Source organism: Lissotriton vulgaris, chromosome 8 (genome assembly GCF_964263255.1).
Source record: "Lissotriton vulgaris chromosome 8, aLisVul1.2, whole genome shotgun sequence".
In the NCBI taxonomy this organism is placed as follows: Eukaryota; Metazoa; Chordata; class Amphibia; order Caudata; family Salamandridae; genus Lissotriton; species Lissotriton vulgaris.
In genome coordinates this window covers 1,002,083,923-1,002,108,743 of record NC_141696.1, presented here as the reverse complement: position 1 = coordinate 1,002,108,743, position 24,821 = coordinate 1,002,083,923, and the positions used below count along the sequence as shown (strand labels likewise).

At 47.8% G+C, this 24,821-nt stretch overlaps 1 protein-coding gene across 1 annotated transcript in view; it reads left to right on the top strand.

Annotated features, from left to right (window-relative positions):
• Positions 1-22,993, top strand: part of BORA (BORA aurora kinase A activator) — a 338,798-nt gene extending 315,805 nt beyond the window's left edge. Inside the window, exons 12-13 of the mRNA XM_086934892.1 lie at positions 9,160-9,328; positions 22,428-22,993. Of these exons, the coding sequence (XP_086791018.1) occupies positions 9,160-9,328; positions 22,428-22,516 (258 nt within the window). The 3' untranslated portion in view covers positions 22,517-22,993. The remainder of the gene's footprint in view (positions 1-9,159; positions 9,329-22,427) is intronic.
• The last annotated feature ends 1,828 nt before the right edge of the window (positions 22,994-24,821 follow it).

Genomic DNA, 24,821 nt, shown 5'->3' with positions numbered 1-24,821 from the left:
TCTCTGGTTACCGTGGTAATACTATGGTCACACAACATCTCTGTGGGGACTTGACCATTCCTGTAATTACATGCAAGCTCTGTTTTGGCTTGAACATCATCAGCTTAGCATTCACTGTATGGAGCTTTGTGAATACTGAAATGTAGTAAAGTTAGACTTTTGGTTGAAATTTTACTTTGTGAATCGGGCCCTATTTTAATGAGGACTTCAAGACAATCATCTTCATGCACTATCGCTGTGGGAACTTAAACATCGCTAAAATAACACACTATCTTTGTGGGGGCTTGAAAACAACTATAATAAAACACTATCTTTGTGGGGACTTGAACATAACGATAAAAACATACCAACTCTGTGGGGACTCGAGCATTCCTGTAATTAAACACATGCTCTGTTTTGACTTGAAGCACCAGGGGGTGCCATGAGGCACAGGGTCAAGACTGATTTGCATATAGCTGTGTCTGAACTGGGGTGGCGAAGTGAGCTAAAGAACGATGATGAATTGAACCCAGATCTGTGACTGGGGATGAATGTCTGAAAGGCTTCATCACTCCGTCCGCCATCTCCTGGTGTTTGCCTTGACTTGAACATCATCAGCTTCACATTCTCTATATGGGGCTTTGTGAATATTGAAAAGTAGTAAAGTTAGACTTTTGGTCTAAATTTACCTTTGTGAATTGGGCCCTATTTTAATGAGGACTTAAACACAATCACCTTCATGCACTATCTCTGTGGGGACTTAAACATCGCTATAATAACACACTATCTTTGTGGGGACTTGAACATCGCTATTATAACACACTATCTTTGTGGGGACTTGAACATCGCTATTATAACACACTATCTTTGTGGGGACTTGAACATCGCTATTAGAACACACTATCTTTGTGGGGACTTGAACATCGCTATAATAACACACTATCTTTGTGGGGACTTGAACATCGCTATATTAACACACTATCTTTGTGGGGACTTGAACATCACTATAATAACACACCATTTCTGTGGGGACTTGAACATCTCTATGGTAACACACCATCTCTGTGGGGACTTAAACATTGCTATAATAACATACCATCTCTGTGGGGACTAGAGCATTCCTATAATTACACACAACATCATTAGCTTCACACTCGTTATAATGGGATTTAAGTTTTGAATATACACACTATTTCTATGGAGACTTAAACACAGTGATCTTCACCCACTATCTCTGTGGGTACTTGAACATCTATTTTGGCAAAAATGTAAGCAGTTAATCAAGCTCTGGGTTCGACTTGACCATATTCTTTAGTTCCGTATGCTAATTTCTTTGTGTGTTAGTTCCCTTATCTCCTAAGATTTTAAGCACTAATAAATAGGTTAAATACAGCTTTAAGGGCCTTTCTTTAAGCATGATATGATATTTTCTGGCACATTAACATAATGTGTCTTTAATGTATACCCCTAGTATATATTCAGCAATTTATATATGAATAGATTATAATGCGGTTTGTGTTTATTGTTGATAAAATAAACATTTAGCCATGTGCCTTCAACTGTATACAATCACAAATAGTGTTACAGACTAGGTCCCCACAAGGATGGTAGCACATGTTCAAGTCCCCACAAGGATGGTGCTGTGCGCACGATTAAATAACAATATATTTCCTAATTTGAAGCAGGATCCTGTATCATGAATTTTTTCTCAACATTTTTCTGTTATTAGTGTGTTTTAAAAACATTGGGAAAGGTTAGTCCCCACAAGGCTGGTATTCACACATAGTCCCCACAAGGATGGTAACACGTGTATGGGTGTGTGTGTGTGTGTGTGTGTGTGTGTGTGTGTGTGTGTGTGTGTGTGTGTGTGTGTGTGTGTGTGTGTGTGTGTGTGTGTGTGTGTGTGTGTGTGTGTGTGTGTGTGTGTGTGTGTGTGTGTGTGTGTGTGTGTGTGTGTGTGTGTGTGTGCACCTGACTGCGTGTTCAGGGAATATGAGGCAGGGGATGTGCCCAGCGCCGGGCTGGGCGTGCGCACGAGGAGAAATCTCCGCGCGTGCCCGACCCCTGTCTCAGATTCCCAGGAGACTAACAACAATAGTTGTCGAGCTAGACGCGTGCTTCGCATGCGCACTCTAGCTCGACCTAAAAACGAAATACACAGTAATTCAGTATCAGGACATGTCTCACACAGCAGTACATGTCCTACCTTTCACATACACTGACCCTGCCCATGGGGGTACATTGTGCCTACCTTAGCTGTGCCTTACATGTAAGGAAAGGTAAGGTTTGGGGTCTGCTAAGTGGGTGCACGTGCCATGGCAACAGGGCAGTTTAAAACTATTCCCGCAAAGACGACAGTGATAAGTCTGAGACCCATTTATAAGGCTACTCGTGTGGGTACAGCACCTAGCACACACTGCACTTTACTAGAGACTTAACAGTAAATCAAATATACCAATCATGGATAACCAATTCTGTCACGACTTATACAGAGCGCATATGCACGTTAGCACTGATCAGCAGTGTTAAAGCGCCCCGAATTCTATAGCCAACGAAAACCGGGTCAGAAAAATAGGAGGCAAAAATGTTTGGGATAAACCTGTGTAACACCTTGCGTGCTCATGACTAGCTCAGCTCTTCATGAGGCACGGTGGCGCTGTGCTCATGACTAGCTGAGCTCATCATGACCGCTGTGGCGCTCACACGCAGGGCTAGTTCCCCTGCTGTGCTGAGCGTTCTAAAGAAGCGGGTGTTGTCATGACGAGCTCACCGTGCAGCACGACGAGCTGAGCTCGTCACGAGCACCGCGACGCCCCCTTCCCCCAGCACCGTGTGGGAATTAGCCCCGTGGCGAAGGGGTTAAAGGGCCAGGGCGTACAGCTATTCTCACTTCTTTGAATGAAAATGTTATTTTAATGGGAAGTAGTGATTCCTCTATACTATTAGAATCCCAGTCACTCTAAGGGGCAATACATCCTGTTGAAGTGAGTTAACCAGTCTTCTGGCCCAATATTGGAACCAAAAGGTTTCCTGGGGTTTTGGAGAATGTGTTAGAATTAATCACCTTCCAGAACGCCGGAGTACAATTAAGCTTACAGGGGCGAACTCAATTTTCCCATCTCACGCTGGAGGTCAGATTTTCAATTTTTTTAAGGCCTTGTTATATTATTTCCTCAATCGCCATTTCATTTCTATTCCTAGGGAAGAGTTCAATGCATTTCACAATCAATCAATCAATCAATCAGTGACACTTATAAAGCGCGCTACATACCCGTAGGGTCTCAAGGCGCTGGGGGGGGGTGCCGCTACTGCTCGAACAGCCAGGTCTTCAGCTTCTTCCTGAAGGAGAGGTGGTCTTGGGTCAGGCGCAGGTCGGACGGGAGGGAGTTCCAGGTCTTGGCGGCCAGGTAGGAGAAGGACCTTCCTCCTGTAGTCGCTCTTCGGATGCGGGGGACGGCGGCGAGGGCGTGGTTGGCTGATCGGAGGTGGCGTTTGGGAGCGTAGAAGTTGACTCGGCTGTTGAGGTAGCTCGGGCCTTGGTCGTGTAGGGCTTTGTGTGTGTGGGTGAGGAGGTGGAAGGTGATTCTCTTGTTGACGGGGAGCCAGTGAAGGTCTCTCAGATGTACGGAGATGTGGCTGGATCGTGGGATGTCGAGGATGAGTCTGGCTGAGGCGTTTTGGATCCGCTGGAGTCTCTTCTGGAGCTTGGCGGTGGTCCCGGCGTAGAGGGCGTTGCCGTAGTCCAGTCGGCTGGTGACGAGGGCCTGGGTGACGGTCTTCCTGGTCTCTGAGGGGATCCACCAGAAGATCTTCCGTAGCATGCGTAGGATGTTGAAGCACGCCGAGGAGACGCTGTTGACTTGCCTGGTCATGGAGAGGGAGGAGTCCAGGATGAAGCCCAGGTTTCGTGCATGGTCTGTCGGTTTGGGTGCGGTGCCTAGGGCGGGAGGCCACCAGGAGTCGTCCCAGGCGGAGGGTGAGGAGCCCAGGATGAGGACCTCCGTCTTGTCCGAGTTCAGTTTCAGGCGGCTGGTCGTCATCCACTCGGCTACCTCTTTCATCCCTTCGTGCAGGTTGGCTCTGGCGGCGGCGGGGTCGTTGGTCAGGGAGAGGATCAGCTGGGTGTCGTCGGCGTAGGAGATTATGCTGAGGTGGTGTTTGCGTACGATGGCCGCGAGGGGGCTCATGTAGACGTTGAAGAGGGTGGGGCTCAGGGATGATCCTTGGGGGACGCCGCAGATGACTTCGGAGGCCTCTGACTTGTACGGTGGTAGGCGGACTCGCTGTGTTCTTCCGTCGAGGAAGGAGATGATCCATTCCAGCGCCTTGTCCTGGATTCCGATGTTGCTGAGGCGCCGTACTAGGGTGCGGTGGCAGACCGTGTCGAATGCCGCGGAGAGGTCTAGGAGGATGAGGGCCGCTGTTTCTCCATTGTCCATCAGGGCTCGGATGTCATCGGTGGCGGCGATGAGGGCGGTCTCGGTGCTGTGTTTGGCTCGGAAGCCGGACTGTGAGGGGTCGAGGGATCCGTTCGTCTCGAGGAAGGCAGCCATCTGCTTGTTGACGGTCTTCTCGATGACTTTGGCTGGAAACGGGAGAAGCGAGATGGGGCGGTAATTCTTGAGGTCGGTGGGGTCCGCTGTTGGTTTCTTGAGTAGAGCGCTGAGTTCGGCGTGTTTCCAGCTTTCAGGGAAGATGGCGGTGTCGAAGGAGGTGTTGATGATGTCTCGCAGGTGGGGTGCGATGACAGCGTCGGCCTTGTTGAAGACGTGGTGAGGGCAGGGGTCGGTCGGTGATCCGGAGTGGATGGAGTTCATCGTGCGGATGGTGTCTTCGGTGCTGATCGGGGTCCAGGCGTGGAGGGTGGTGGTGGGGGGGGGTGGCTGGTCGGTCGTGGTGTGCGTTGGTTGGTTGTTGAAACTGCTGTGTATGTCCGTGATCTTGTTGTGGAAGTATGAGGCGAGGGAGTTGCAGAGGTCTTGCGATGGGGTGATGTTGTTGTTTCCTGCGCTGGGGTTGGAAAGCTCTTTCACGATGTTGAAGAGTTCCTTGCAGTTGTGTGCGTTGTTGTCCAACCGGTCCTTGAATGCTGTTTTCTTGGCGGCGCGGATCAGCTGGTGGTGTTTCCGGGTGGCAAGTTTGTAGGAGGTCCTGTTGTCCGGTGTCGGTTCCCTTTTCCAGACTTTCTCGAGGGCTCGGCAGTTCTTCTTGGAGCTCTTGAGTTCGTCGGTGAACCATGGGGCCTTCTTGCTGCCGGGTCTGCTAGGCGGGGTCCTCAGCGGGGCGAGTTCGTCCGCGCAGTTGCTGATCCACTTCGTGAGGTTGTCGGCGGCCTGGCTGGGGTTCGCTGAGCTGGCAGGAGGGTGTTGGCTCAGGGAGGTGGCGAGCTGGTCTGCTGTGATCTTGTTCCAGCTTCTGCGGGCGGTCTGTTGCTGGTGTTGGTGGGTCGTCGTTCTCTTGAAGGTGAAGTGGACGCCGCTGTGGTCCGTCCATTGAAGCTCTGTGGCGTGGCTGAAGTCGATGTCTGTGCTGGATGAGAAGACGGCGTCGAGTGTGTGTCCGGCGAGGTGGGTGGGGGTGGACACCAGTTGTTTGAGTCCCAGGTTGGCGAGGTTGTCGAGCAGGGTGCTGGTGTTGTGGTCGTTGTTGTTCTCCAGATGGAAGTTGAGGTCTCCCAGGAGGATGTAGTCAGCGGAGGGGAGGGCATGCGGGCTGATGAAGTCGGCGATGTCCTCGCTGAATTGCGTGCGTGGTCCAGGGGGTCGGTAGATCAGGGTGCCTCTGAGGGTGGTGTTCGGGTTGGTGTGGATCTGGAAATGCAGGTGTTCGGCGCTGGTCAGGGTGTTGTCGTTTCTGGTCGTGAGACGGATGGTGTTCCTGTGGATGATGGCGATGCCTCCTCCCATCTGGTTGGCGTTTCGGTCCCTCCGGACGATCTTGTAGCCCTCTGGGATGGCGATGGCGATGTCGGGAGCTGAAGAGGCGTTCATCCAGGTCTCCGTGAGGAAGGCAACGTCAGGGGCTGTGGCGTCTAGGAGGTTCCAGAGTTCGATGGCGTGTCTGTGGACGGAGCGGGTGTTGAGCAGGATGCACTTGAGGTGGGTGCTGCTGGAGTTCGACTTGGCGGGTGCTGGTGCGGGGCTGGTCCGGATGCAGGAGAACTTGCAGGCGTGGCAGCTGAAAGGTCCGTGGGTGCGTCTTGGAGTGGCTTGGTGGCATTCTGGGAGTCGGCCGGTGTTGAGAGCGATGAGGGTGGCGGCTGAGTACGTCAGGCGGGTAGGTCGAGGTCTTCGAGGTCCAGGGGTCCTGGCGCTGGTCGCGATCCGGTCGCGGACGGGCGCAGACGGGCTTACCTTTGGCGCGCCTTCGGCGCACAATCGGCGCGCCCGCTGCGCGTGACCGCTGCGCGTTCGCACGGTCGCCATTTAAGGCGAAGTGCGCGGGTGGGCGGAGCAGCTGGGAGGCGGGAGCGGGGAGGGTTACAGAAGACAAAAAAGGGGCGGGGACAAGCGGCGGTGGCGGGAAGGGAGGGCGGGGGGCGGCGCGGTAGGCGGACAACAAGGAAGGAGAGCAAACACGGGGAAAATGCAAATACGATCAAACAGGCACAAATTCACGCAAAAAACAGGGGAAAAAGAGTTAAACCAAGTTAGACAAAGCAAGCACAAAAAACCGTCAAAACGACGGCAAAAACACTCGCAGCGGCGGCAGCCGGCAAACGAGGCAGCAGCGAGGCAGAGGGCAGGCAAGGGGCACACGCAGCAGCTGGTGGCCGTGCGGCGCGGGGGTGTCCCACAAGTGGGTCACACTCACCTGCGTCGCACGGTCGCCATTTAAGGCCAAGTGCGCGGGTGAGCGGAGCAGCTGGGAGGCGGGAGCGGGGAGGGTTACAGAAGACAAAAAAGGGGCGGGGACAAGCGGCGGTGGCGGGAAGGGAGGGCGGGGGGCGGCGCGGTAGGCGGACAACAAGGAAGGAGAGCAAACACGGGGAAAATGCAAATACGATCAAACAGGCAAACAGGCACAAATTCACGCAAAAAACAGGGGAAAAAGAGAGTTAAACCAAGTTAGACAAAGCAAGCACAAAAAACCGTCAAAACAACGGCAAAAACACTCGCAGCGGCGGCAGCCGGCAAACGAGGCAGCAGCGAGGCAGAGGGCAGGCAAGGGGCACACGCAGCAGCTGGTGGCCGTGCGGCGCGGGGGTGTCCCACAAGTGGGTCACCCCCACCCCTCACAGCCTTTTATTCGCTCTTCTGCAGACCTCATCTGACCAAGATCACTGTATTTGTATCTCCACTGGTTTTAAAAGGGCCCTCATCTTATTACCCACATTTACAAACCATTCCACAATAAGAGTAGGGTTAATATCAAGTGATTAGTAGCGATTTATGAGGACCAAGTTACTTACAATTAGTGGACATAATATATTTCCAAATTGGCCAGTTATCAAATCAGCCCTCTTCTATTATCTTTAATAGTTGATTTAAGTTGTTCCTCAAATCCACCTTCGATCTATCTTTGGGGGTTGCAATGGAGACAGTAAGGAGGTTGTGGTAGCTAAAAATGCTTGGTTGTAGAGCCCCTTCTAATAAGTATGCAGGCTCCTTGGGACATATATGTAGTAGATTGTAGAGGAGCAACCTCTAATTTAAAGGTCCTAAAAGTTCGAAGGTCTTACAGAAAGTTGAACAAAAATCATACAGCATTTTCCAATGAGTCCCGAGTCGATGCAATATTAGTTGTATGAATAACATTAAGAGTTGGGTGCTAATGTAGTGGACATGTCGCTCTACCTAGCATTCAAATGCACTGCAAACAGCACATTAAAACCCTTCGCTTACTTTAGTATCGGTCTTCCACCTCATTAGTGAAATAAAATAATATGTGATATTCTTCACAGAGAAGTCGTTATTGAAAAAAGTTAATTATGACCAAGCTGAAATTACTGACTTACTCAAGAATGAATGCATAATTAAGTCTATTATCAATAGGCATGATCAAACAATTTATCAAATCCTTAAACCAAGTTGTTATACCTGCCAGAGGCCGAGGGTAGGGCTGGAATTGTATGACCAAGTCGTTGCAAAAATGGTCTTCAGTGGCTCACTTTTCTTAGAGCAAAACTATGCAAAACATGTGAATGTGTTTCCCTGGCCTAGTTTGACAGTCGCACCTGCCATATGCGAACTTAATAAATAACTTCATTCTTGAATAGTGTTTACTAGGACGAGCATCGAACGCCATGGACCTGTAGAGTTGGGCCACTACTGTTATCCAGCGGTTCCACAAATTGAGTGCTGCCGGAGGGGGCTGGATACAGTCCGCTTAAGTCAGTCATTCCCACCCAGCTCAATTCGATGGAACCGAGAAACGGTTAACAGATAAACAACCGTCAGCTGCTTCCGAAACAGAAAAATGGCCTAGACATACCCCAGAATGCCTTATAACCAGCCTCCGGTGACTGTAAATAAACAAACCAGGGCAAAAGACTTACTGGGACTGGACTATTAAGCTTCAGTTTGATGATTGTATCAGCCCTCACCTCTAACTGTGAGTCTACAGTTCACAATTATGCAGTCTCCATTAAGGTATTTAGTCAGAGGGCCTGCCCACCAATAGAATCTCGTTATAAAAGCCAGGGTATATTTTGGCATTCCTACTCCGCTAACATATGACCTTATTTTCCAGAGTTGATCTGTAAATTCTACTGCGAAATGAGATTTTCCAGAATTGCACCATATGCGCGTGATGAGGCTGGTAGATGAATATCACTGGGCACCTCTCTCCCTGGCTCCAATATTCCACTTCCGGTATCGATACAAGTACCTCATCCAGTCTTTTCACGCACCAATTCCAAATTGGGAGAGATGCCCGAATAAAGTTGGAGAGCGATTAAAGCATTTTGTGTCCTATATAGAAGTTGGAAAATGAGGATGGGCCCAGGTGACCACCTCTCCCTCACACTGGTTCCTTGACCTTTTTCAAGAGGATGGGCAGCTTTACGTTTACGTGGAGGATTTATGCAAAATGTATTTTGTGATCTTAATTGATAATACTGCAATAAATAACTTACTTGCACGTATGTGTGCTGCTTGCTAGGTATTTAAATCTGGGTTCAGAGCACAATTTGTACGTGAAAATAAACATTTAATAACAATATTGTTTATTTGCACTTAGGAGTTTACTGCATTTGAGGGCAATAATCCGGTTTTGGAAATGGAGGTGTTAGACACGATCCTACATTCCCATAAATCAACGACATTGAAGCCATGCAGCCAAAATAATTATAACATTTCGGTTTGGAAATCTACTAGCGAGCTTCCGTTTTACAAGTTCAACAAAAATGGTATGTATTTGTTAAATATGACACTCAATATGCTTGCTGAAACTGTCAGTGGTGACAATCATGTACGTAAAATGACATTTATTAGACTGACATTTTAGTTCGGCCATTGTTCTGAAATTGTAATGAACAGATTTCCAGCAAAATTTGGTTCTTGCTAATATTAAGCACATTAGAACATTGTAATGTTGGAAGCACGATTCGAAACAATGGCATGGTTCGGCATTAGCTCCAACATTCCACTACTTATCTTTTTCTCGCTTTTTAATATCCTCCCATCGGTGGATGGACTGTAATAATGGCATTATAGCTCTTCTCCATTTACCTCTACCGCTTGTAAAGGCCCTTTCCCTTGTTATACGCCCTTTCCTGCGGCTCAGGTCTATAACTCTAGTTCAGAGTCTTTCGAACAGAGCTATAATGTTATAATGGGATGTCTCCTTTATGGGATGCTACAGCAGAACTTCATATGATTTAGGATTTTAAAATTATTTAAAAGGCAGCATTTAAAAAATAAAAATTAAGATTGTCATTTCAAATTGGGCTTGGCAAAGTATGTTGAACTAGAAACGTGCCCTTAACACCTTTTAAAGGAGAAGGGGCGTTTTGATAGTGCTCATATACTTATGCTGACACTAAAGTGGGAACTGACATTTTGAAGATTCCATAAGGTGCGCTGGCTGATCATGACCCACAGAATTACTTGGTTGCAACAAACAACAAGGTGGATGCTTGATTGAGCGATTGCCAGTGGCAGAAATTCAGAGTTGCATTACCGTCCATTGTCCTTCACCCACTATGCCACTCAAGAGACCTGCCATATGAAGATCACTGTTGGTCCTGCTCCAGTAGAAAGTGCAGCTCGAACTACCAGGCTAGGTTACCTTCTTATGGGAACTCTAGGAACCCCAGACCGGTACTTTAATCTTATCAGTGAGGTTCAGCATGGGTCCTATAGTACTGAGCACGAGACCCGCATACCTGTCACACCTAGGGTGTCAACTGCAGCAAAAAAGGTGGTGAATGGAAGGCTTGAATTAACCTCCGCATTTGCCAGTTGTTCGGGCTGTATTCTACACCACCATTTGTCTCTCACTATGCCATTCTTATCTTGGGTAGACGTAGTCGTATGTAAATTGTTCTTGGTCCCACTCCAGTAGGAACAGTCCAGCCCAAATTGGCAGGTTAGGTCTCCTCCAGACAGGAGCACTAGCAACCGCAGGCCAGTTAGGGCACTTAGGACGCATCAGTGAGGTATAACTTGATCCCTGTGGCAATCTACTTAGTCACATGGGTCCTATGCTTTCTCTGCCACGTCACTCAAGGTATACGTCTCTGTTGAGATATAAGTAGGTTGAAACCTAACTGGGGTTACTTATATTCCCATCTGGAGGGTACCTGGTGTGGCAGTTTGGGCTGGACTGTTCCTATTGGAGCTAGGCCTTTACTAATTTGCATATGGTTGACCTATGTCTAGTGTGGCACAGTGGGTGAAAAACAGTGGCCTGTAATGCAACTTTGGTGCTACGCTATAATTTGATACTCTGGTCTCTCAAGATGTTTCAGAGGACCCTACATCAATCTGCTATTCCTCATCAGCAGTGTCCTAATTGGTCTCTGGCATCCACCCAAGACTTTCAGCTTTCTTTCCCATTGTCCTTTTGAATAATTTTATAAGCTTTTAGGGTCGCTTTATGATGAAAAGGTATAGGCACGCTACAATGCGACTATCTGCAATCTGTAGGTCGTTAAAACGAAAAAGTGCATGGCCCTGTGATATACAGCTTACACTGTTAAACTATTTTTTTTATAAATTTGTTTGATTTCCATCACAGCCATACATGCATGATTGGACGACACTTTCAATATAATCAACATGATAACCGAGCAGACATTAATTCTCATTGCATATTAAACATTTCCCACATGCCCGCTTGTCTATGCATCTCCATTTCAACAGTAGGCGACCCAGGGATCACCTCGATATTTATTCCAATGCGACCACTTCCTATCCCATTTCTAGGGGCACCCCCGAGCCTTAAAAAAATCAGTCTCTGCCAACATACATCTATCCATTTCTTTAGCCCACAGGGTGACGAGTGGTGGGCTGGCTCGCTCCCCCATCCTCTAGCCAGCTCTCGTTTCACCAATGTGTATCCCAGTGTTGTAAATTGCTGTTCAACTTCCGTAAGATCAGTCGCCTCCAATATGTTCTATAGTCTCAGTTGTGGTGTTAATACTATGTCCTTTCCCAAAGCTGTTTGCATGCGGTCTGAGGCTCCCTCCCAAAGGGCATGTATCTTTGGGCAACTCCACAGAGTATAGTAAAATGTGGCCTGCTGACCACACCCCTTCATACAAAGGTCGTCAGGTCTAGCTCCTATCTTTGCCAGAACTTTCCCTGTGATGTATGATCGCTGGAGTATCCTAAGCTGAATCAGCCTAAATCTGTGTGATGGCCACTTCTCTGGGGTACATAAGAGCAGTTTGCCAGGCCTAGTCCTCTATAGGACCGAAGTCATCTTGCCACCGCTCCCTGAGCTTCGGAAAGTCGTCTGGCAGGTTATTACTCAACTTCTTGTAAGTTAAAGATATTTCTTTCGAACGGAGGATGCCCGTCTAGCAAACCGTCTTCCAGTGGTGACGATTTTGGTATACTTTTAAGAGATTGGAACGCCGCCTGTATCACATGTCTAATCTGTAAATACCTGTATATTTCTCCTTGCGCCAGATGGTATTGTCTCTGGAGGTCACAAAGTGTAAGTATTGCTCCCTTCTTAACCAGGTCTTTCACTGCTGAGACCCCAACGAGGTCCCATTTATCAAACCCTGGTTGATAGCACAGCATGCCCAGCTTCTAACTGAACCACAGTAGTGTAGCCTGCGAGAGGACGCCCGCCCACCCCAATCGGGATTTAACTATTGCTAGACCTGGCACCATTGGTGTGGGTCTCCCTTCCATTTTTGCTATTGCCTCATGTATTTTTGCTGGTGTATGTTTTGGGCACTGCTATCCAGTGCCACAGTGCAAGTGCTCCCTATTGTAAATTGATGTACTAATCAGTGGTTCCATGTTTGTCTATTTTGGTTTACTTGTCAGACCCTAGTCTAGTGCACTGAGTGTGCCTATGGCGTGTAAATCCAAAATGCTGCTGGTGGGCCTGAAACACTGGTTGTGCCACCCACAGAAGCAGCCTTGTAAAATGTGGCGAAGGTCTGACATTGCAGAGCCTGCGTGCTGTCTGGTACTGTCATGCTGACTGGGCACCTGCACCCACTTGCCAGTCCCTAAACCTTCCCTTTTCTTCATATCAGTCACCCCTATGGTAGGCCCAAGGGCAGGGTGCATTGTAATTTTAAGGTAGGACAAGCCATAGTGTGTGTGGCATGTCCTAATAGAGAATTACAGCCATTTTCGTGTTCGAGGCATGTGGGCTGCTGAATTCATATTTGTGCATAGATCGCCGCCTAGTGCTGGGTCCGGATGATTGCACATTGTTGTCCTGGAAGAGTCTTCGAAGTATCACGAGATGGGTGGCTCCTCCCCTGGACTACAGTGCGCATGGGCATCCTCTCCATCCTCAGATTGTTTTTTTCCGCCATTGGGTTCGGATGTACTTTCTCGACTCTAGTTCGGAAACTTTGTATTGACTCTTTCCTAAGGCCAAAAGGCCTTCAAAGCGTCGGTATTGTCTCGTTCGGTGCCTGTTCCTTTCCAGTTCTTTGAACCGGACGTCAAGCTGGTTCTCGCTTCGACACCACAGGCCCAGACTACGACGACGATGGATCGGAGCCCGTTTAAACGATGCCCCGTCTGTAATTCGAAATACCCCCACATCGATGTGCACCCAGTGTGCAATAAATGTTTGACCCCCGAGCACGACGAGGCCAGCTGTATGGCCTGCTCGAAGTTCCGCTCCAAGAAGACGCTTAAACTTAGACGTGCGGTGAGTCAGTCGGCGCAACAGTCGGTGCCCGAGCCGGTCAACATCTTCGAGGCCGGTGACGAAGAAGGCGTCTAAGATGAAGAAGAGGTTCCTGAAGAGCAATCGGAACCAGCGTCGGAGCACGACTCCAACTTCGAGGTGGACGAGCAAGCTGAAGAGTTAGTCCACGAAGACGACGTCGTCTAGGTAGGGGATGACGAAGGGGCCATCGGAGCCGTCGATGACGGCCCCAGTGATGAGCCGGGCCCAACCGCAGTAGCGGGGCATATAACTGACATTACACTCCCAGCGGCTCAGGTCGAGGCATCGCCAAGTGGCCTTAGCCAAGATCTTTCTACACGTTCTATAGCCCCGCGTCCAAGCCAGGCTAAGAATGCATCCAGGGAGCAGATAGTACTATTATAAATGAAGAAAGGGGGTGTTGATATATTAGAAGGATTATATTATTTTATGGACCTTGATGAGTTTCACGAAAGTAATGAATAGATAAACAGAACCCTAACGCTCATCTCATGGTATTTTGGACACGAAAAATGTGCTCCAAATAATGAATTTTGCGTACACAGTGACCAGTGGCGTGCGGAATGATCATAGTCTCTATAGAAATTGTTGACACTACCCTTTGGCTCTACAACAATTCATTATTTGGAGCACATTTTTCGTGTCCAAAATACCATGAGATGAGCGTTAGGGTTCTGTTTATCTATTCATTACTTTCGTGAAACTCATCAAGGTCCATAAAATAATATAATCCTTCTAATATATCAACACCCCCTTTCTTCATTTATAATAGTACTATCTACTTCTGCCTTGTTTACTTTATAAAATTGTCGATATATTCCACAAAAGTTTATGTAAATATATTTGTTCAAATGGACTCACTAAACAGTCACTACAAGTCACTACAAGTCACATTGGGGTGTGTACCCGATAACAAGCACAGACACTTTTTGTTCAACTCCGCCACCTTTTTTATTTTCGCACACTGGTCAGTGTGTCTGCATTTAAGAATTAGCAATGCTTTAGATTGTTGAAGTTACATCCACGCAATCTGTATACTCACTAAAAAAAACATTATCACCATTCACCCACACCAAAGTCACCTGTACAACAGATTTCAAGTCACTCTTGTATGACACAATGTCATTCCATGGCATGCCCAGTTTTCTCACCAAGGGTTCACCAACCACTTTTCACTTCATTCATGTAAAACAACCATACAAATGCGTCTTTTGTATCTATACCCAGCCCTGAATATTCGCAGTCTGTTTCCCTGCGATGAAACACGTGTTGGCCAGAACAAGAGGAACAATAAACTGGTGTTTTATACCAAGAATTCTACTTCATTGAAATTCCTTTCTCGGCACCTTGCAATCTATTGACTTTGAAACACTGTCGATGTGCACATTTCACTTATGTTACTATAACTAGAAATCACTCAGACATTATTGTTAATTTCCCAGTGCAGGGGTTTTGTTGTTTTTGTGCAATTTGTGTGGATTTTGTGATCCACCTTTGAGCGGTTACAAGGGATTACCGCCCGCCCTTTTGCCTGGAATCTGATACCTCATAACATTACAATACTCTGCGGTTACTTGGTTGCGCGCCTGTCCAATTCTGGAATACCTTAAACCCTCCCAGTAGATCAATAAGAATGCATCCAGGGAGCCATCGGTCGATTCCTCAAAACCGAAACCAAAGGAATCGAAACCGAAACTACTTAAAATGGTGGTCGGTTCGACGTCGACGCCAGTCCATTCAAAGACTATCGACGACCCTTCGGCGTTGAAAGTGGCTGTTGCCTCGAAGACTGGAGCGTCGAAGCAGGGCTCGATCAGCAAGCACGTCACCTCGACGCCGTCTACATCGACGCACAAACATGGCGACAAGGCCAAAGGCCTCCAGACGAAGGCCGTCGAGCCGAAGATTTCAGGGCTCAAGCCTCTGCTCAGCAAACCACTCGAGCCGAAAGCCGACCCGAAACAGCAAGTTTCGTCGACGCCTAAGGCTGGAAATGCTACACGCCGGGAGCTCGAGTCGACGCAAGCGTTCTACTCAGGCGCTGAAGCAGCTCGAATCGACCACTACATCAAGCTCCAAATCCGTCTGCCACCCTCCGATTAAGTTCGGTCTTCCGCCAACAGCTCGAGCGAAGCATCTCGAACACCACAGAGCCGCCGAACCTTCCAAAACGGCGTTGGCGCCTTCGAAGCCCGCCCCGAAGGGGTTGTGTTCCACGAAACCTCGTACGACAACCAGTCGAAACTCTTTATCGACTCTGAATCAGGCAGACTAACCATCCACAAGCGGAAGATCGCGCCTGAACATCCCTTGGAGAGTTACAAAATTCCTCTTAAGCGGAAGAAGGACTCTGCCACCTCACCAGTTCTCTTCGAGCACGTTCAGGACTATTCGCAGCAAATGGCATATTCTCCGGCACAAAGCGAGGAGGACATGGGTGAAGACTATGGTCAAGGGGCCTTCACTTATCACGCTGACACTGCTCAGGATGAACCACAGCAGTGGTCTGAGGCTGTAGATCAAACTGTTGACCCTGATGATCCACATGCTGCACCAGACGCCCAGTCCTACTGCGTCAAAACATCGCCAACTGAAGACACGGCGGCGTTTAACGCTCTGAGTGGGCAGCCCTCAACCATGACGTGGAAATGCACGCGGAACCTGTGGATGAAGATTTCTTGTTTGACACTTTCTCCACATCTGAACGTTCCACTAAGACTCTGCCTATGCTTAAAGGGGTCCTCAAGCATGCTGCGGACATTTTCAAAGAACCCACAAAAGCTAGGGTTATCAACCCAAGGATTGAGAAGAAATATAGGCCTGCTCCAGTGGACCCCACCTACATCAAAGGCCAGCTCCCCTTGGACTCCCTTGTAGTGGCCAATGCCCGCAAGAGGGCAAACTCACAAACTAGTGGTGACGCTCCACCTCCGGACAAGGAATCAAAGATTCTGGAGGCGTCAGGAAAGCGAGTGGCAGCGCAGGCTGCTAATATTTGGAGGATTTCCAATACACAGGCCCTATTGGCTAGATACGACAGGGCGCACTACGATATACTAGAACAGTTGTTGCAACACCTGCCTGATATGTACAAGGAGGGAGCAGAGATGATTATACAGGAAGGGAAATTAATTTCTAATGCGTCCTAGTGCTCACTGGACGCAGCAGACACGGCAGCTAGGGCCATAAACACTAGTGTGATGCTAGATGTCACGCATGGCTCCGCATCTCTGGTTTCAAGCCCGAGATTCGAACAACTCTACTCAACCAGCCGGTTAACCCGGACTTCCTTTTTGGTCCTGAGGTACACAACACTCGAAAAAATAAAAAAGGACACTGACCGCCAAATCCATGGGGGCTCTGCAATCCCAGCAGTTTCAAGGCAGTTCCTTTCGTCGCTCCGGTAATAGGGGAGCCTCTAGAGGACAGGCTCTACAGCAGGCCCAGTACACCAAGGGGAGCACACAATCCACCTACACAAAGAATACCAGGGGTGGATACCGTGGGAACAGCGCCAAGGGCAGAGGACGTGGCAATAACCACGCCAGATCCTCCGCTCCCAACAAACAGTGACGCCTTGTCACTGCCCCCCGACCATCTAACACCTGTCGGGGGAAGACTCCAGCAGTTCCTGCTGGTCTGGGAAGGCATTACCACGGACAGGTGGGTGAGACAACTTATCCGGTACGGCTATTGTCTAGAACTAACCTCCACCCCCCCCCCCAAACATACCCCCAAGGCACCGTCCTATGTCCGCAGAGCACATGCACTTATTGCAGCAAGAAGTACTCTCCATGCTGCAAAAAGGGACAATAGAGCTCGTGCCTGCAGAAGAACGAGGTACAGGGGTGTACTTCTTAATCCCAAAAAAGGACGGATCCCTGCGGCTCATTCTAGACCTCAGACCCCTCAACCAATACATCCTTTCAGAACACTTTCATATGTTAACCTTGCAGCAGGTCCTGCCGTTGCTCAGTCAGGGCGACTTCCTAGCGACCCTGGACCTCAAGGATGCATATTTCAACATTCCCATTCACCCACGTCACAAAAAATATCTCCAGTTCACCATCAACAATCAGCATTACCAATTCAAGGTTCTGCCTTTCGGGGTCACCACTACCCCCAGAGTGTTCACCAAGTGCTTAGCGACCGTGGCGGCGCACCTTCGCAGACATGTTCACGTCTATCCTTACCTGGACGACTGGCTCGTTCAGGCCAAGTCAGCCCAGCAGGGTGCCAGCCACATGTCGCGCACGATTCACCTCCAGTCTGGGGTTCTCACTCAACTACACGGAGTCACACCTGCAGCCAGCCCATGTGCGACAGTACCTAGGGGCAACATTGAACACTCTGACGCCAACAGCGCAGCCGAACTCTGCCAGGGTCAACAGCATGCAGCTGCTCATTCGGAGGTTCAGGCCTCAACAATCACTCCCAGCGCAGGTGTTCATGCAACTGATCAGCATGATGGCATCCTGCATATTCATAGTTCCGCACACGAGACTGCACATGCGTCCCCTTCAAGAATGCTTAGCGCGACAGTGAAACCAGGCTCATGGGCATCTAAAGGACCTAGTGTTGGTGACCGGTCATGCTTACAACTCTCTGCATTGGTGGAACCCACAAAACCTTTGCAGGGGACGACCGTTCCAAGAGCCTGTCCCACAGATAGTGTTAACAACGGACGCATCTCTCCTGGGTTGGGGAGCGCATGTCCTCCATTACACGGTGCAGGGACTATGGACAACACAACAGCAGAAGATGCATATCAACCTGTTAGAGCTGATGGCAATCTTCATGGCACTGAAAGCGTTCAAGTTGCACCTGTGCAACATAGTCGTGTTGATCCGGACGGACAACATGACTGCCATGTATTACATCCAGAAACAGGGAGGCGCACACTCCCCGCAGCTATCTCACCTAGCCCAGAGCATGTGGAAGTGGGCCATTCAGAGGAACATCTTCCTCATGGCGGAGCATCTCCCGGGTGTAGACAACCAGATGGCGGACCTGCTCAGCAGGCAAAGTCATCAGATGCACGAGTGGGAAATCCACCCCTCGGTACTCCAGCCGTACTTCCAGCAGTGGGGTCATCCATAAATCGACCTCTTCGCCACGAAAGAGAACGCAAAATGTCAAAGCTTCGCCGCCAGGTTCCCACACCCGCAGTCTCAGGGCAATGCGATATGGATGAACTGGTCAGGCAGATTTGCGTACGCTTTCCCCCCAGCCCCACTCATAACGCTGGTGGCGAGCAAACTGCGGCAGCACTCCATGACGCTCATCCTAGTTGCTCCAACGTTGGCACGGCAGGCTTGGTACACCACGTTCCTGGAACTTTCAGTGGTGCCTCACCAACGGCTGCGCCTCACTCCCAGCCTCCTCACTCAGAGCCATGACGACATTCAGCACCCAGATCCTCAACAGTTGAGCCTAGCGATTTGGCTCCTGAGGTCATAGTTTGGCTACCTCAACTTGCCCCCTGAGTGTATGAACATTATCAAAGAGGCAAGGCGGCCCACAACCAGGGCATGCTATGCAGCCAAATGGAAACGATTTGTCATTTACTGTTCCAACAATGACATCAATCCGCTAGATGCATCTACGCAGAACATCATATGTTACCCACTGCATCTGTACCAATGCAACCTAGCATATAGTTCCATCAGGATACATTTGGCTGCTATAGCCGCTTATCTTCAGAACAGGCAGCACCTTTCACTCTTCAGAGTGCCTGCCATCAAAGCCTTTTTGGAGGGCCTTAAAAGAGTGATCCCTCCCAGACACCCTCCTTCGCCTGTCTGGAATCTAAATATCGTTCTCACCAGGCTCATGGGGCCCCCCTTTGAGCCTCTCCATTCTTGTGAGATACAGTTTCTTACTTGGAAAGTGGCCTTTCTAATAGCCATCACATCGCTGCGAAGAGTCAGCAAGCTTCAAGCCCTCGCAATTCAAGAGCCCTACCTACAAATTCATGCTAATAGCGTGGTGCTGCGCACCAACCCCAAGCTCATGCCAAAAGTAATCTCGCAGTTCCACATTAATCAAAATATAGAACTGCCAGTTTTCTTTCCAAACCCAGCCTCAGTGGCAGACAGAGCACTGCACACATTAGATGTCAAAAGAGCTCTCTGGTATTACATCGACAGGACAAAAGACTTCGAAAGACTAAACAACTGTTTGTTGCCTTCTCTCCACAACATAAAGGCAACCCTATTTCCAAATCAGGTATAGCCAGGTGGATAGTTAAATGCATTCAAATCTGTTATCAAAAGGCTAAACGCACTTTGACAGTTCCCCTAAGAGCGTATTCCACACGCAAGCTAGGGGCATCCATGGCTTTCCTAGGTAACATTCCTTTAGAGGACATATGTAGAGCAGCCACATGGACCACAATACATACATTTACTAAACACTACTGCGTAGATGAACACTCCAAGCAGCAAGCTGCTGTAGGACAGGCTGTTCTCAGAACTCTTTCAGACTGCTGCAGCTGGCACGGGCAACCGCTGATAAGGAGGTAACTATTTATTCTATGCACAGATATGAATTCAGCAGCCCACATGCCTCGAACGGAATATGCTACTTACCAGTATGCATCTGTTCTTGGCATGTAGGGCTGCTGACATTCATATCGCCCATCCTCCTCCCCGGTGCCTGTTGCAGCTGTAGCACTCAGAATAATTCTCAGGCATGGTCATCTCTTACTGTATTACACTCCATCTCTGCCACAATGGTGAAAAACAATCTGAGGATGCCCATGCACACTGTAGTCCAGGGGAGGAGCCACCTATCTCGTGATACTTCGAAGACTTTCCAGGTCAACAATGTGCAATCATCCGGACCCAACACTAGGCGGCGATCTATGCACAGATATGAATGTCAGCAGCCCTACATGCCAAGAACAGATGCATACTGGTAAGTAGCATATTCCTTTTCACTATTGCAAGGCTACCTGTTTGAGTTATTACATTTTATAATCCTAACTGTCTCGGAGAACATGCTAGAAATTCGAGTTTAGTATGCCTGAACTCCGAATAATAAAGTACATCTTTTAGTAAAGTTTATTTTAATATTCTATGTTTGCAAATACCAGTTTTAGAAAGTAGGTATTTGCTTGTCTAACCATTCAAACCTGCCCCTGCTAGGTTGTGTATTCCTATGTCTGGTTTTGTGAGTGACAGAGCAGGAGACCGGCTGAGTCACCCGGTGGTGAATAGAGAGATCTGCATCTAGATGGGACGGAGGAGTTGCACCTGAACCTTGAATAGGGCTGTGCCTGCCTTCCACAATACAGGCTCCACCCCCTGGGGAGCGGCTGATGTCTCTGCCCTGCACACTGAAAGAAGAGAAGGAGCCCTGTTAACAAAGTACTCTAGGACTGTACTTCCCTTCCACAATGCTGGCCCCACCTCCTGTGGGGCGTCTGATGTGCCTGCCCTGCACTGTGAAAGGAAAAGAGAAGTCTGGTAAACAGAGTGCTTCAGAACTGGTATGGACTGGGCAAAGGCCCTTCTCCCCTCGGAGAATAAAGGATTTCAGGGTATAAATATTGGGACCCTGATCCCATGAAATTAGATAACTTTTGACTACAAGAAGAAACCTTTACTGAGGAGAGGAACCTGAAGAAACTGAGGAGAGACTATTCCCAAGCTGAAGTGCTGCTTAGGCGATTGGCCTGCAGTGGTTGCCTTACTGCCAAAGGAAGGAGACAGAACTTTGTGTAATTTGCTTTCAACTTGTGAAGGATCTCCAAGAGCTTGGAAATGAGCTTGCCTCCTGCTGAAGTCTCAGGGACAACAGACTTTCCCCCCCCCCCCCCCCCCCCCCCCCCAGCTCCCCAGAGTTCTTGTGGAAGTGCTTGCTGCTGTTTTGGGCCATCTAAGGAACAGCGTGTCGCAAGGAGCTGGAAGCGCGACTCAATGAGAAGAAGCGTGCCGCTGTGCCAGCCGTCGCAACTCCGAAGGAGGGTGTCGCCGCTGGAACTGTCGCACTGCACCGCATCGGAAAGAAGCGTGCCGCAACAAAGAGTAAGCGTTTTGCTGCTGCTGCTGCAGTCTCAACTCCGAAGGAGGGTGTCGCCGCTGGAACTGTCGCACTGCACCGCATCGGAAAGAAGCGTGCCGCAACAAAGAGTAAGCGTTTTGCTGCTGCTGCTGCAGTCTCAACTCCGAAGGAGGGTGTTGCCGCTGTAGTTGTCGCACTGCACCGCATCAGGAGAAGAATCTTGCAACGAGGTTGGAGCGTGTCGCCGTCACTGTGCCTGCCGTCGCAAATCCGAAGGAGGGTGTCGCCGCTAGAAAAGTCTCATTGCACCGAATCGACCAGGAACACGTCTCATCCACGAGAAGCGCGCCGCCGTCTGAGCTGCTGCTGTTGCATCTTGGATGTCACTGCTGTAGTTGTAGCATTGAGCGGAAGCTTCACTCATCGTGGAGAAGAGCGTCGCCGCTGTAGTTGTAGCATTGTAAGGGTGTCGCTGCTGCAGTCCACGCATCGAACCGAGGACTTCTCGCATCTCCGAGAAGCATGCCGCATCTGGAAGATCTCCGCGTCTTTATTTCTTTGTATCTGAACTTCACCGCATTTCCCATCGCTGCGACATTGCTTGTCGTGGGAATCGCAACGCAACTTAAGGTACATTGACGCAGAGTGTCGCATCTAAGAACTCAACTGAACTAAGCTTAAATCTACCATCTTAAAGTAATCCTAGTATGTATTTTTGTCGTTTATGGTCTTGTGGTAACTCATATAAAAAAATAAGTAGACTTTATATAAACACTTGTGTGGAGTCCATTTGTAGTGTTGTCACTGGGTTACTGTATGTGGTTACAACTGCTTAACTTACAACGCTTCTGAAATAAGCCTTGACTGCTCGCGCCACGCAGCCTAGAGGGTGAGCAGGAGTTATTTTAGGAGTGTAAACCCTTTGTCCTGACTAGAGGAGAGGGTCTCTATTTGTCACAAGTACCTACCTGTGCCAACTAGAGACCCCCAAATCTAACAACTATACTACACTGTTAAATTTAATGGGGCGCCATTTTACCCAAATGAGCAATGTAATGTTATTTGAAAAGAAAAATGCAGTGTTTTTTTGTTTTTTTTAATTGCACTTTATTTTGCTTAATTTGCAGCCAGGATTCATAGCCCACCACGAATACTAGATGTGAAATCTGCTCCTTTTATGCCGCAAAATTTTGAAGCTCCAACCACAAAGCAGTAGTCGATGGTATAATGAAACGTGGACATTCACTAACGCTGTTTACATGGAAACCTTGCTTATGAGGAAATCGATCTAAATGTTCTTTAAACATTAAGTCTAATGACTTACTACAATTCATTGATCGTTTATCTATTCCTTGATGTGACATTATGCGTACTCGTCCCAAAGTTTGTAAGGAAGTTTGTCTGCTGCTGAAATGAAGACTGTATACCACTGCAAGGGATATGTTATGTTTTTCAAACCTTAACAATTGATCTAATCAATATTTTAGTCCGAATTATTTAATCTTTCAATTTTAAGAATAAAAGCATATATATGAAATTATGCATTTTTTGTTACAATAATTTTTAAAGACTTTTTTCGTGGTACTGTGGCCAACTTCACAATTTCCCTGATATTAAAGGGATTTTATATCCAGACAAGTTATTTTTTTATTAAAGAACGCATTGTTGAACAGGCTGCGCTGTTTGCACATTTTCTCCTGTACTTGATTGCATTTCATTATTTATGGCTTGTCCGTTTCTGATTGATACTTGATAAACAATTGGGTGCTTTTTAAAAATAGAATTGTCTCCTGTATGGTGTAATGTGTGACATTAAGGTTACTTATGAACACGTCATGTCGGTTCATTGTTGAGCCAAACTGCACATTTCGCTCGTTTTGCGTATGCTTATATCAATGCTCCTTCAAAAACTAGTCCCAAAAATTGTCGTGTTTCCCATGTATTAACAGAAATAATGTGGTGGAAAATACTCATGTGCGCGCTAATGGGAGCTCGGGCTCTCGTGTTTGTATTTAAACGTTTATCAGAGCAGTTAAGACCGGGTATACCTCATTGTTGATATTTTCTTTCCAGATCTGTAAATTGGCAATTGTATTCTGATTATGTACGGCAAAATGTATGGTTAGGGCTTGAAATCGGCTTTTGCACGCATTACAACTGTGGCACGTTCTCCTGTGGTTTAAGTGGGATTAAGTTAATGCCTTGTAACTGTTACTTTGTCAAAGTCTTTGCATTTTAAACGTGCTGGTTTATTTGTGTTTCTCCTCAATGCTCAGATTTTTTATGGGATGTATTTGTAAAGGTTATGCCTGTGAAGTTTTTATCTGGTATCCAACTGACGTCATGTATGTCTAGCTCATTCAACAGCTAAGCTGTCTGTAAAAATAACTCTCATTAATATGTACAAATGTACTTTACCTCATTGATTCCAACCGGGAACTTTAAGAATGTAGCTAAATGTGCAACTGCAGTTGATAGGTATTCAAAACTAAGACTGTCAGCACGAGACCTTTACACTGCAACTGCGATCGTTGTCTGAGCAAAGTTCATTGATTTCCAGTAAAGTGCCTCCAGGCGTACATCTTCAGCTGGTTTGTGTTGCACCGAAGTTGCCAACTTGTTTACAGAATGAAGATGCAACCTTTATTGGAGGTCATGTTTTCATGTGAATGTGAGTAACTGCATCGTGTCATGTCGTATCTGCCACAATAAATATAGATTTTCATACCATGTTGTAATTCATGTTAATTAGAAATTAAGTTGGTATTTGATGGGGGGGGGGGGGGGCAGGTAAGTGTCCTCTATTCGAGCACATGGCATTGTAGACTTTATTTTGATGTCTACACCACACTCAAAAGGTGGTTAAAAGTTCAGTGATATACGCGTAGAAAGACTGCCAAGAAAACTTTGAAATAGCATTTTATCAGGAAGACCTCGCTCTTGTGCTTGTATGTTTGTGGTTGAATTTGTACTTCTGTTATATTTGTCAATTTTTTCTTTGGTCCTTTTGTTTCATCATACTGCTACATTAAGTAAATTTCCAAAAGATAGTGGCAATATGCTATGACTGCTAAAAGGTACCGACAATTTTTAATTATCCAGTATTAGAGGTATCTTTCATAGATTCACATGCCTGAATCATTCCCTGTCGTCGGGGTGGGAGTGCCTGGTATATAAAGAGTATTGTCATATAGACCTATACATAGTAATAGGCCAGAGGCCTCTCATTCGTAACATATCCATGTCCTTTTGTAAAAAAGGACCAAACTTTGGCCAAGAGCCAATCAGCTATCACCACCCTCTAGAACCTTTCTGGAAGGAGCCCTAGTCCCTCAGATTTTCTACCGCACGTCGTGCTAAGGGAGTCTCCACTGAGCTCTGCTCAGCTTTCCTGTATTTCTGGATTTTTTCCACAAATTTTCTCAGAATTATCTCTCTGAGGGGTTTTCAGTTCACCATGGCTGATACTCCAAAAAAGGGGCTTTTTAGACCTTGTGCCTCTTGTGGCAAAAAGAGGCTTC